Here is a 14,166-nt window from a genome sequence, read left to right as displayed (position 1 = left end):
AGGGAACACAATCATGGTTCCAGGGGCCAACACGAGCCCTCTCCTGGACTGCCTGTCCACCGTACACCCCTGCTTGTCGATGAGGTCGACCGTCGCTGAGTCCGGACCAAGCACGATCACCCCGCGGTGCAGCTTTAGAGCCGCCATCGTCAGATTGGCGACGAACCACGCCGGCCACCGATGTGGGGCCGGTTCGCTCCCCGCGTCGCCAGGAAGACGTGTCAGGTGTGCCATCCCAGTACTCAGTTTTGTGTGAGCTAGTTGATTTTTTCGCTAGTTGATTTTTTTCAGCACAATCTCTACTCCTAATGTACGAGTCCGTATGTCGTTCGTTCGTTCGTTCCTTCGTCCGCTCCCCTCCCCTCGCACGACCCCCTCGCTCGCCATCGATTTTTTTCATCAAACCAAAAAACTGTCGTAAGAAAACCAGGGCAATTCTTCTTTCCGGAAAAAAGCCAGCCAACACGACCCACGCTAGAAACGCCCTCCACCTCCATGCTCCTTTCGCGTTTCCCGACTGCCGCTGCCCTACCCCGTGGCGGCTAGGTTAACGCCGCCAGCTTCCTCCCTCCACGCTGAATCCACTACGCGATGTTGTCGGCTGTTCAAACTTGTCCTCCGCCGCTCTTGATCGACGACCTCCTCGTCTCCTTCGAGCCCCTTCTCCATCACGACGTGCCCGTGCTGGTCGATGCGGCATTTGGACATGTCCTCACCTTCGCCAGCCTCCGCTACACGATGCTCGCTACCACTCGCCTCCTGCAAGAATGTCTGCACCGTCAGCATAGTTCTCCTCCTCGCCGAAGGAACCTCTGGGCCGTCCTCACAATTTCGAGAGAGAACCATCAAGATGAGCAGCCATCGCCAGACTCGTTCCGTAATTTTCTTGATTTTAGGATACAGCTGTCGGATGCATATGGTCTGTGAACTTACAGTTGTGGTGGATTACTTGTTAGAATGCCTTGCTGGGTGGACCGTGGATTACATGGTTGGTGTGCTCTGTCAGGTAGTGCAGGTAGTGGCAGCAAGCAATGCGGCACCAAGCTGGACATGAAGTGCACAGACAAAGCAGAAAATATCAGAGTGATTTGTGCTCCGTACCTGGAGCTAATACTGGTATACGGTACGATTCAGCTTTCTCTTCTTTAAGATTGCAACATCTTGGTTTGGATAGCTACTTCTCCAAATTGCAATGAAGATACACACATGTATTTTGAGCGTGAAGTCTATCTATTACAGGTTATCACGTAAACATGTTTTTTGATTTCTGCTTCAAACTGAACTATTATATCTGGAAAACATTTATGTATGACATCTCAACAACTCAACTGGAAGGGATACAAAATGTCTTCAAGAAATGTTTGGGGAGTATAAGGTGAGTAGAAAATTACTAAACGCGCTAAGCAATGCCCTCTTGATTTTTTTTGTTTTCGAGTTCCGCCCTCCATTAAACTGGCGAAGAGGTATATCTTAGTACTATTGAGTTGCTGGCATGCAGTTTTTTTCACAGTAGCAATGCCATGCGAACATCCTTTTTCTTTGACAGTACAACACAATGACATCTTGACTCTGACTGAACCTCGTCATTATTGTTACATGACAGCATAGATGTTGCTCAGTTACCAATTTGTTACCTGTCAAGATTTTCACATGTTGTAGTTGGTGACAGGGGATATAAAACATGTGGATATTGTTATACTTTGTAGCTGGTGGCAGGGGATATGATGAACTGACCAATTGTTTTCATGCATATTCTATCACCCGTAGTTCTTATTACAGTTACATGATCATGTGACAGCATGGCATCGGACAGCACGGCCTTCACCTTAATGCACCCCAAAGGTGATCATCGCCGAAGCACACCAAGGGTGAGCCATAACTATACCGCTGACCCACCGGCGGGGTGAGGACAAATTGCATAGTATCATGTTTTTCAGTTAAAAACCTGAGAACAGAAAGACATATGTAACACAATATGTAAAATTTGTAAAGTTCATATGAAAATAGCTGAGATCAAGTTAGGTAAGCACATTCTTGCAAGCGATGTATTTTTTCACTTACGAGAATTACAAGTTGCATATATAATATACTGTAGTAATGTATATTCATGCACTCTCATTTTTGCTGAACAATTCATGATCAATACTGGATTTTTTTAAAAGGAAGCCACTTCAACTTAGTTTGAGCTCTCATGTTGTCGAATGAATCAGCAAGTATGTTTTCTGTGGCCTTCATAAATTGACACAATGTTTCTGATTTCCAACCTAACAAAATTATATGTTTCGTCCAATCAGGTTTTTTACCCCAATATGTAATCGGCTTAGGTGACAATAGTATCTTTATTGTTCTTCTCATGACCATTTCCTTTCTCAGACTGCTGGTCTACGATCTTCTTCTTCCTCCAGATTTCAATGATGACTCGAATCCCTCTAGGAGTTGAGTGAGATAATCCATTTTGTTTTTATGCCAAGAGGTATGAATTAGAAGGACCGGTTGCTATGTTCATGACATCACTCTAGAGTTGGACCAATTTCGGGTCTTCGTGGCAGGGAAGATGATGGAAGCTACCATTCCAAGGTGGCAATGAACCGGTGCAGAACTAAAGAACACGTCGGCTGGCTTTGTGAAGCTTGAAGCTCCATGCATAAAATTTCTGTATGCTGAAGTTCTTTCCTAGCACGGGGGTAGCATGTTTTGAATTTACTTGTTGTTTAGCTATGTTTCGGTATATGAACGGTTATCCTTAGTAAACCATGCTTTTAGCACTTTATTTTTAGTTCTTGCACATCTCGTTGTTGCCCTGTTGGTGTGCTTCGGCGATGATGTCGTCGTCATCTCGAATGTTTGGGGCTATAAAACGTATCAATGCCACACCTTGGTCTCATTTTTCAGGAGGAACTGGGCTGTGGCCTTTTGCTCCAATAAGAAGCGGGTGAGAGTGAAAACTTGCCACTATGCATGAAAACCAATTCTGTCAAGTTCAAGACACATTCTTGATTAGAACAATTTGGTGTCAATAATTGTTTTCTCCGGTGGCAATGCTGGTTTATCCATGCAATATAATCAAATATTTATATTTCAGCTAGACTTTTTTATTAGGTTTTAGATGGTTTTCCCAGTACCTCAAACATCTCGAATGTTATCTATTTAGGTTCTCGTATTTAGGGCCTGTTTGGTTCCAATAAGTCACCTGACTTATAAGTCAGGTGACTTAAAACCAGTGACTTATAAGTCACACCTGTTTGGTTGCCATCTGACTTATAAGTCACCTGAGCACATCTTCTCACCTTGTTTTTTTATGTAAAGGTGGTGGGACCCATGCAAAAGGGGGTGACTTATAAGTTTTAAGTTGGGGTGAAGCAACTTATGACTTATAAGTTGGGGTGACTTATAAGTTTGGTCCGTTTGGCAAAATAAATCACTTTTTACACTTTTCGACTTATAAGTTGGTGACTTATAAGTTTGGTCCGTTTGGCAAAATAAATCACTTTTTACACTTTTCGACTTATAAGTTGGTGACTTATTTGGAACCAAACAGGGCCTTAGCTCACGGCTCCAACTTTTGTTGAAGGGAAACTCAAGGTTCCAACTTGATATGCCCTCTCATTCATTTGGTTTATTGGATCATAAAATTGGTAAATTTGGTAACCTAAAAGCAGTTTTTGGTATATTAGATAGAAAGTGAGGAGAATAAATTTGTATTCAAGGTTCCAACTTGATATGCCCTCTCTTTCATTTGGTTTATTGGAGCATATAATTGGTAAATTTGGTGACCTAAAAGTAGTTTTAGGTTTATCGCTTAAGTGCTTTGGGCGAAAATTTCTGTTCATAGCTTTATTTTTACATAGCAATGTATGAGTGTGACGACGACGTGCTATAGCCCGGGATGAAGGGTGGATCCAGTATAGAACCAGGAGGTACTATCACTAAGATAGGAAGGCAAAGATAGGAAGGCGGTTGCCGCCCTTGTTTTTTGCTGATGGCTTGCTATTGTGGTGTTGATCACTAGCTCACTTAGAACACGAGTTAGTGGATATTGTGATAAGAATAAGGGTTCAGAGTGAGCGGGATGGGAATTGGGCTTGTCTGTTCAGTTATGGTTGTCTAAGCGAAATAATTCCCCTACTTTAGAAAACGTGACAAATTGCATTTCATTAGAGATGGCTTTGCCGTAAATTGCATGAGCGGGTGGTTCATATTCTTTTTCATCAAGTCATGCAATTTTTTTGGTTAGAATAGAAGGGTAAATGCATTGATTGGTTGCTTTAAAAGTTAATAACGAACACGGTGGTGTATGAGTTGCATGCCCAACAACAAACATCAAATTTTTGCTTGGTGGTAATGCAAGACATTCAATTTGGGAGGTGTCATGGGCGGCGCACGCCTTGCCCCCCTTGATTTTGGGAAGAGCGTTGAACACCCGTTTGATGTCTAAACAGGCCCAGAGAAGAGGGCGAAATGAGGTTGAACTTTAGAGACAATCTTAATTATTTATTTGAATCATTTATATGCATTGTAGCCTGTAGCAACGCACGGGCGTTCTACTAGTATGCCTCTGGCATGTGACTAATGAAACTGTAGCAGGCTCTAATTTCCTTCTATTTCAAGGATGTGGCAGGCTCTGATTTCGGGATGTTCTGCTGGTGGATTAACTTCGATACTGCACTATGACAGATTTCATCAGCTTCTGCCGGTGGCAGCCAATGTTCTACTACTATATTTCAATCAATCTATCCATTATATATAAGAACACAACAAATTGGCGTGGCTGGCGACGAGGGACGCTCGAGAGGGAGGAGGGGTTGGGATCGAACCTTCCGTTGTGACGAGCGGCGAGCTCCAGCGTGGCAACTAGGGGACAACCTCCTTCGACAAGATCCGATAACGGCGGCTGGTCACTAGAGGGAGAGCCCGAGTGAAGATAACTTCATGATGCAATGCAGACAACCACCTATATGCAGAACATGATTTATAGCATGTAGTAACTCAGCTATAAATGCGGATCGGCTAAAATTGATGCAGGTAAACACATCTGAAAACCAATGCTCGATTAAGCATGGAAAACCTGGCTAAAATCATTATTCCTCTAAGGGAATCTCCAACGGCGATCCGTAAATTTCCTTCCCTGGACGGGGGGACCAGCCCACAGACACGGATGCGAGACGCCGTCATCCAACACTGTCTGCATACATTTGGATAATAATTCAAACTAACCGGATGAAATTCGTTCAAACACGGCCGAATTTCATATAAACATGTTGGATTTCATACATGCCAGATTTCATTACATTTCGGACATACTTCAACTAAAAGTATTGCTCGTTCGGCTCCGAAGGTATAATTAATTAACCTAATCTATTATCGTCGGCGTCTGTTTCCCCTGTCCGACCATGAGCCCCAAGAACTGAAGCTTCGCCTTCTTTAGTTCCGCATCGGCGCTCTTCAGCTCCGCCTTCGAAGGCCCGAGAAGTGAAGTTATCCGCCTCCACATCGCCGCCAAGCGGCTCACAACCGGCGATGTTGAACCCACCAAGCTTGGCTTCAACGAGAGGGGAGAGCGGTGGCCTTTTTGGGACCCGAGCGGTGGCGACCTGCCGTGCACTACTTTTCCTCGCTGCCAGTGGCGCCCACGGACGTGTCGGCTTCGTGATCGTGGCGGCGGGGCGGAGCCGGCGATGTCCTCCACCTCGCCGGTCTTGCCCCACACCTCGTCCGGTGCCTCGTCGAACCCCTTGTAGGCGGCCTCCAGTTTCGCCTGACGCTGGAGGTCCCGCCATCGGTCGAGGTGGATCTGGCGGACGGAGCTGTAGGACTCGAGCAGCACCGCCTGCTCCGCCACGTTCACGTCCGGTGCGATCACCCTGCCGACGTTGAGCTGCTGCTCCACCTGCTGGTGCTCTTGGAGGAGCTGGAGGTTGTAGGTGGCGTCGACCTGCGCCTCCCGGAACTAGTCCTCCCGCTCCTCCCTCACCATGTCAATGTAATGGGCACAGGCCTCGCCGATGGTCATGGTGCAATGCACCGGTGAGGGTGGTGCGGACGAGGAGAGTGGCGCCGGCTCATCGTCCTTCATTGGGACGTCGTCATCCTCCGGCTGTCAGCTCGCCAGCCAGTCGATAGTAATGGCAGTCATCTTCTTCTGGTCCGTCGTCAGCCCGTCCCAGAGTGCTTTGGAGCGCGAGAAAGTCATGGTCGAAGTGGTGCGGAGAGGAGAAAGGGATTGGAGGCGGATGACTATGGCTATGGCCGGGGAAGCAGTTTATATAGTAATGGTGGGCGACAGGGACGGACGGGTGGCGCCGGACTAGATGCCTCAGCAACTGTGTCATTACTGTGGGCGGCAGACGGATAGGCGGGTGACTATGGCTATGGCCGGAGAAGCAGTTTATATAGTAATGGCGGGCGACAGGGACGGACGGGTGCGCTGGACTAGACGCATCGGCAACTGTGTCATTACTGTGGGCGACAGACGGATGGACGACCAGTCGTTGTGTCGTCTGAACACGGAGCAGTCGCCTGCACCGGGAAGCAGCGCGGGCGACTGTCTCTCGACCTACATGCCGCTTCAATGCCGGCGATAATGAGAGGTGACATACACTCTAGCCGAGCATGAATGCGGCACTAACGCTCTGGAGCGGCGCTAACCGTTACAGGTGGGAAGCGATCGCGAGCGAGGGGGACGATTTGGGTGGGCCAAAGCGGTCAGACATGGACTTGGGAGTGGTCCGGACGCCCCCAAAGCCCCATGTTTGTTTTCGGTTTATGAAAGAAAACACGTCTGAATCACTCGATGGACCGATACAGGGCCATATTGAATGGCACAACGCATTTGGACAAGGGGGTCCAAATGTATGCGGGCCTTTTGAGGGCCGGCCTTGGAGATATCCTAAACCATCGTCTCTTGAGAAGCATTAGTCGGGCAGGCAGTAGAAAAGTGTCGACTTTACAGTCACCGCAAGTGCTCCTCCGCTTATACTCTCTCCACAGATTCGTCGCTTGCACAAGAGGAAGGGGCGGTGGGAGGCGCGGCGCGGCGCTACACATGGCCGGGGGGAAGGGGGGGAAGAAAAGAGGAGCGTCGGTCAACGAATCCAGCAGCCGCGGAGGGACGAAGGCAACTATCAGTAGCAGCAGTCGGCCATCTGATAGCAGCCAGAATAGTGGGGCGGGGGATGCGGTGCAGAAGAAAAAGGATTTGGCTTTTCAGGAGGCCTCGAGGCGGTCGATTGCTTGCAAGCAGACCAGCATTTCGGTATGCATCTACCAATCCATCCCCCCTGCCATCTTCGGCTTCCAAATATTCTTCCGTATCTCTAGATCTGGTGAAATGATAGGATATTTTCTACATCCGGCTAGGATATTTACTTGAAAAGTAGATCTGGGCGAATACCTACTTGCTTGTGCTGCGTCTAGCTTAAAAAGCAGGTTTTGACGAATTTGACCGGTCTGGTATTTAGGGACAGTCAAGAAAGTAACTGAATTTATGAACTTGCAAGGGATTGCTAGTTGTTGCAACGCCAATATAATTGACTTTGAAAGTAAATTTTATCTTTGGTGAGACTTCAGGTGTCTGGTTACTACCAATACTAGCCATACCAATTTTGTGACTTGTCCGTGAGATTTGACTTTTGCTTGCATATAGATGCCAAAAATTTGGTTCGCCAAAGCAAGTGCTCATGCTCCCATGTAATTTTCGCCAATGCCTGGGCATACCGTTTGCGCTAAAGCACTCGCCAAATATTTGGCAGACCAGCTTGCCCGCTTCACATATGTGGGGCCTCATTCTGTACTGAAACACTGAAGCAATTAGTGAGGTAGATTAACTACATGAGTTCACGTTGAAGGTTGACGGAAGCAATAAGCGGTGACATCTCATCCAGCAATAGTTTGAATAGATCATTAAGCGCGTGTTCAGTTTCCATGTATGAAGCCATGTAAGTGTAACTAGTCCTGTTTAGCCACGTCAATTTAGTTGTCTCAGTTTCCGTATAATCAGCTGTGACTTTTCCTATAATCGACTATGTCTTCAGAGATAGGTAGAACTAGGTGCATGGTGACATCGGTGTTAAAGATCCACACTTTTTACAGGTTCATTCAGTTTCTTTTGCCACACTGTAGTTAACTAAGTTTTGTTTAACATTTGTTTCTGCATTTGTTAACGCAACATGATAGCTGAATAGGAATCAAACTAAGCAAAAACTAATACATGTTGCCAAAAAAATAGTAGGTGCAATCTTCTATATCTAAATAGGGGCACCCCACTAGATGATTTTCCTGCCTTCTCATGGAGCCACGTCACCCGAATTGTTCTAGCCATTGATGCATCATAGATCGGTCGTCTACAGTCGTCTGATCAAGAGTTGGCCCAAATTACTGAGAGCTGCCACCGCTAAGTGAAATAACGTTTCGTTCCTTCTCCTTCATTCTTTCTCCTCCAAACGAACTGGATATACAAAAGCGCAGACATTCATCAATTGTGACGGGTCATCCCCGTGGCTTATCTATGACTATCTAGCTCGCCGTGGTAGCGCACCGACTATGGTGTCCCCAGATAGACTCCTCCGCTCTCTTGCATGGTTCCCTCGATACTGTGGCCCTCTGGTGGTTCCTTGATAGTGCGACCGGTCGTTCCCTATGGCCAAGCTCCTTTTCTCGATCTCCTTTGTTACTGTACAATATCCTCTGCATTCTGGTGGAATGGGTTCGTGACTAATAGGATAACAAATTTTATGTTTGAAGTTAACGCAATCCGTGGCCTAAATTGTCCAATATGATAGGATTTCATAGTAGTTGTGCGTCTATGTTTGTTCGTGCATGTGCAGAAGGTTGAAGACGACCCTCAAACTGGGCTAAATGAGATGCAAACGAGGGAGTTGGGCTGGGCCAAGTGTTAAATGGATTGTACGTCCGTCTTAGATATTCGAAGCCCATGGGGAAACAAAGGATATCCTGTGAAAGAAAAAACAAATCTCCCTGATTGCCTACTTCTCTGGCGCAGGCGCACAGCCAGCCGCCGCCACGAGCCCTCCGGATGCATGCGCCTGCTGAGTCCCCTCTCTTTTCATCTTCTTCCATCAAATCTTGCAACAGAAAAGGACGCGCTGGGCAATTGCTCTCCCAACGAGACCCCTCAGTTCCTCTCCCTTGGGCTTCATCGATCCTCATAAATCCTCTGTCTTCTTTCCGTTCAATCAGGCTACCCCTTCATCCAGTTGCGCGGCCACTCCTCGCCATATGACAGTTTTCACCGCTGCGTGTTTTGGCTAACTATTGCCGTAAGAGGAGGCCACAGATTTGATTGACTTTACTTTCCATCCAGCCTTCGCCATGATTGTTATGAAGAAGCTTGGCTGGAGACTCCATCACCATGGATCATGGATGCCTATGTTGCCAACAACAGTAGATGTCATTTGGTTCCCATGAGGATTCAGTTTCTCCACTCTGCCTTTAATTTGTTGCTACCCTGAACTCCCTCTATATTTTTTGGAACTATGTTTTAGGTTGTACTATGGACAGGTAAGTGCATTCCTGCTTTGTTCGTGGTGGGACAGTGTTTAGCAATTTTTGGATTTGGTATAATAGAATTCTTTTCCCACAAGAGATGGATAGATAGGCCGTTATATACTAGCATGCAGTTAAATTTGTTTCAGAGAAGGGAGTACTACTATTAATGATTGTTTATCTGATCTCCAGTCAAGTTGTTTTTCAAAAAAACTAATCTGAGATGAAATTGCAGAAATATCCAGACCAATGCTTCAACTAAGCATGTTTCTTTTGTACTCTGGGCGGATATCATATAATGCTACTTTCTGCTACAACTAATATTTGCGTAAATCGCAATGAAACAAATGCTACAGACTCCAGATTCTATTCAACAAGAGTAGTGCTATGTACATGACAGATTTGTGCACGATTCCGACACGACATGTCATCTAGACCATTGGATTGCCTCATTTCTTTAATCTGTGTGGCTTTTAAGCAAGTCGTGCACAAATTGTCCATCAACATCGTGTGTACAGCACTTTCGATTCAACTATGCAACCCTTAAGTTACTTCTTTGCATTGTATGGATTGTGCTTTCAACTCTGTACTTCCGTATGTGTGTACATTAATTTTTAGTGTATGATTTTCAAATCAATTTAACTTTTTTCACTTGGCATAATTTTCCAAGATAATATCAGAACCATACTGTGGTAACAGTATATTGCAAATTCTCCACCTGCTCTGTATCAAATTTGAGTTATGCCATTTAATTCTCACAATTTCATGGAACATGAGAGTTTAAAATGTTTTCACGAAACACCTCGCCTGATATCATGCCACTTTGTTCAATCATTGCCTTTTTTCTTTGATACACATTCAAAAGATTTCTAACAAAATATCCCGCTGCAACGCGCGGGGTATCAACTAGTTGCTATAATCCAAACAACAAGGAGTTGCCGAATTTTCAGTCATGCCCTTGTCTTGGTCATGCCAAAATTTTGGTGGGCTAGTTGGGGATCAAACCAAACACATCCTTCCACTAGATCATTCACTTGTTGCTATTGAAATTGTATGGTGTTTTGCAATTTCATTGCTTAATTATTCAGACTATGCCAGCAGTGAATAGAATCTTTCAGCATACAGGTACTGCACTCAGGGCTTGTTTGAATGGGTGAAATTTGGGTTCGAATGCTCAGTTATGTTTGTTCGAATTTGAACTAATTCCTAAAGAAATCTGTCTTGCCAAATATCACTTAATCCGTGTGTTGGACGACCACAAGCATTCTTCTCTCTCACTTGTTTTTTTTTTCAATTTGACATGCTGCTAACTAATTGTGGTTGTGGCTTTCAAAAGAGAAAGTTAATTTACAGCTGCTCGTTAGATGACCACTGCCTCACAGCTTTCTGACATCATTAGAATTATATATTTAAACTAATATACACAGCCTCTCATAGGTCTGTAAGTTAACTAAGAATTAACAGGAATACTACATATTCGTTGAACTTAACCACTATGAACAACACATTCGTATATTTTAATTTTTGCATAACTTAATGTGAGAACAAACATGCAAAATATCATTTGCCCCTTTTCATTGTCATGAAATGCAAGCTGTAATATTCTTCATGAAAGAGTTCTTTGTGCAATCTGTAACTTTTCGGTGCATAAGTAGAGTAGAAGCAGTATGCTTTGGTTTATGAATCATATGTGCAATCTGTTCACCTTAAGTGCAAAAGCAGGAGTAGAAGCGATATGTTTGGGCATATGTGTTATACCTACCAGCAGATAACAGTGCAACACTTTAATTCATTATCTTGTGACTTGACAAGCAGTATCAGAGTTGTCATATTAACTGTAGGTTCAGAATTTTGGATATATATATAGAGGCAAATGCTAGACTGCAATATATTTATGACCTTGAGTTCTGTCCGCAAGTTGATAAAGCATAGCAAATGATTTTTAGAAACTAATGCTTGTTGCTTCCTCTTTGCTGCAGGATGTTAAGAGCGTAATATGGAGACTGAAGACTGACCAGGATGGCAATATTCAAAGCATTGACGAGCGTGGCGCCATTCAGAGTAACTATGATGGTTTGAAGGAAGTTCTGGATGCTAGACGCAAGCTCTTTAAGAAAGTGAGATCAATGAGCATTCAAGGAGTTCCAGTCACGCAGCCTTCTGAAAATGTAATATTCGCTGATTCTTTTCTTCTTTTTCTTATCCTTTTTCCTACATGTGGCTAGGAGTTGAAATGATGTGCAAATGTGAATTGCAGGAAACATACAACATGGTGGAGATTGAGCTGGACAGTAAGGTTGTGCTGTGGCTTCTATTTCGCCAAAGTGACGGTTATCTGATCGCATTCTATGTTGTTCCAACCAAGGAAAATCCGGGTGGAAGGTTTTACTTTAAGGATGTAAACCTTCCCTTTGATCTGGAAGGGAATAAGCTAAGTTGGGACAGTGGATACACGAAGCAAGTGGGGATAACTCTTGGTAAAGGGATAACTCTGAACTTACTGGAATGCCTCCTTGCTTTCACCCCCACCAGTTGTCACTTGAAAATATTCACTCCAGAGAACAGCACTAGTATTGGAGATTGGATATATGATAGAGTTAGAGTGCTGCAGACATTTATGATATTATTTGGGGAGTGTCAACGTTCAGGGGTGTTCTTGCAGTTTGCGGAGCAGAACTTCGAGAATGGGGATGCAGTCCCGCTTCATGAAGAGTTGAAGGATCACTTACATGATTGGTCTAGCAAGGGCAGATCATTCCTTGCTTTATATGTTGCCCTGCTGTACAAGTACTATGAGGTGCACGGATGGAATGACAAACTGATTAAAGCAGTGCATCAGATGAATGGTTCAGTCAATGCCTTGTCAGCAAAGGAAGGACATAATCGCATCAAAAACTACATTGTTTATGAGCAAGATGAGGATGGCAACCTGCCCAACTACCCAGCCTCCATGACAAGGCTCGCGGGAACTGGTACTGATCAATTGCTTCACTTGATCAACTATGACTCAGACTATGTCATTGATGCACTCATGACAATGATGAAACATGGTGGTTCTCGCTCGGATCCCGAGGTTGACGTCAGGGAAGTTTGAGTGGGTTCTGCGGCAAGACTGGAGTGGTAGTACTATCTGTTTGCGTGGGCAAGAGCAATGCGAATAGTGCTTTCTTGGAGATTGCGACTAGTGCCTTCAACATTTGTGGTGTCCCACTTGTACTCATTAATGAGCCACTGTGTTTGTGAGACTCACTGTGTGTGTGGTAGACGAAGTGTGCTACTGCTAGCTGATCAAATTTATTTTACTACTTGGGTGTTAACAGACATTGAATGATGAGTGCAATGCAAACATTAGGTGTTGCCGACATCTTAAGAGCTTATCACTTGCATGGTTTTTTACTTTCTGCAACTTCTGTCACAGCAAACAAAAGTCCATTACTACAGCTACTTCATACTCCCTCTGTTCCATATTACTCGTAGTAGAAATGGATGTATCTAGAACTAAAATATATCTAGATACATCCATACCTGCGACAAGTAATTCCATATTACTCGTCGCAGAAATGGATGTATCTAGAACTAAAATATATCTAGATACATCCATACCTGCGACAAGTAATTCGGAACAGAGGGAGTAGTTGTGTGGTCAGATTTGGTCTCTCGAGCACCAAACTAGATTTCTACCTATGCCGCTACGCTAGATTTTAGGGTGCACATTAAATATCCAAGTACTTAAACTAACTACAACCTAATTAACATACTCCCTCCGTCACAGTTTAGAAGGCACAGTTAAATTTGCGTGCGTTTTCACAATAGACAAGGTTTAGGGCGCATTGCATTTATTTATAGTAGCTAATTAGTACTCCAATATACTATTTCTATATGCATGCGTAATGTGAATGATATTTTTTAGCCCATCCCATAACCAATAGATAACCACCTAGGTCCCAGAGAATTTTCAAGCGCGCCTTCTAAACCGTGACGGAGGAAGTAGATTTAGAGCTAAAAACGGGATAAACGTGCTTGTCCTTATCAGAAGAGAGGTAGATCAAATACGCCTTCCCCGAGCGACTCATCGGCATCATGGATGCTCCACCATGGTACCTTCGAGTCATCGGCGCTAAAAGAGCAGCTCTTGTTCTCGCTGTCATGGTGATTCTCGACTATCTCACGCTCGTCGCCGATGGACCTTTCCAACACGACGTGCGCGATGAGCCCTACATCCCACCCCGGTGCTCCTCCTTGGGTAGCGCCCACTCATACTCCCTTTCCGCCTCCTCCCACGAGGGGATGCATACCTCGTCGGTACCATCGGCCTCCTCCTCATCTTCCTTCCCCGACACATCCTCTTCCTCCGAATCTCCCATTGCCGCCATGATCCTCGTGCTATTTGTCGTTGTCGGAGCTCGACAAATCGACCGACACAACATCCACCGCGGGCACACCACTCGCCACCACCAGCGGCCTCCTCTGCATCTTCCTTCGCTGATGCATCCTCTTCCTCTGAATCTTCCATTGTCGCCGCGATCCTCGCGCTTTTTGTCGTCGTCGGAGCTTAACAAGTAGACCGACACGTCCGCCGCGAGCACACCCCTTAACACCACCGTGCATCTGGTCCACCGACGCCACCCGTGTGACTGGCCAATCACCACCACCCACCACCATCGT

At 45.2% G+C, this 14,166-nt stretch overlaps 1 protein-coding gene across 1 annotated transcript; it reads left to right on the top strand.

Annotated features, from left to right (window-relative positions):
* Positions 1 to 7,042: 7,042 nt before the first annotated feature.
* On the top strand, positions 7,043 to 12,595 carry LOC119357539. Its single transcript, XM_037624453.1, has 3 exons — positions 7,043 to 7,252; positions 11,481 to 11,669; positions 11,759 to 12,595. The coding sequence occupies exons 1-3, from the start codon at positions 7,043 to 7,045 to the stop codon at positions 12,593 to 12,595; spliced, it is 1,236 nt and encodes a 411-aa protein (XP_037480350.1).
* The last annotated feature ends 1,571 nt before the right edge of the window (positions 12,596 to 14,166 follow it).

This window comes from Triticum dicoccoides, chromosome 2A (assembly GCF_002162155.2).
Source record: "Triticum dicoccoides isolate Atlit2015 ecotype Zavitan chromosome 2A, WEW_v2.0, whole genome shotgun sequence".
Taxonomy (NCBI): domain Eukaryota; kingdom Viridiplantae; phylum Streptophyta; class Magnoliopsida; order Poales; family Poaceae; genus Triticum; species Triticum dicoccoides.
This window is presented reverse-complemented; position numbering and strand designations above follow the sequence as displayed.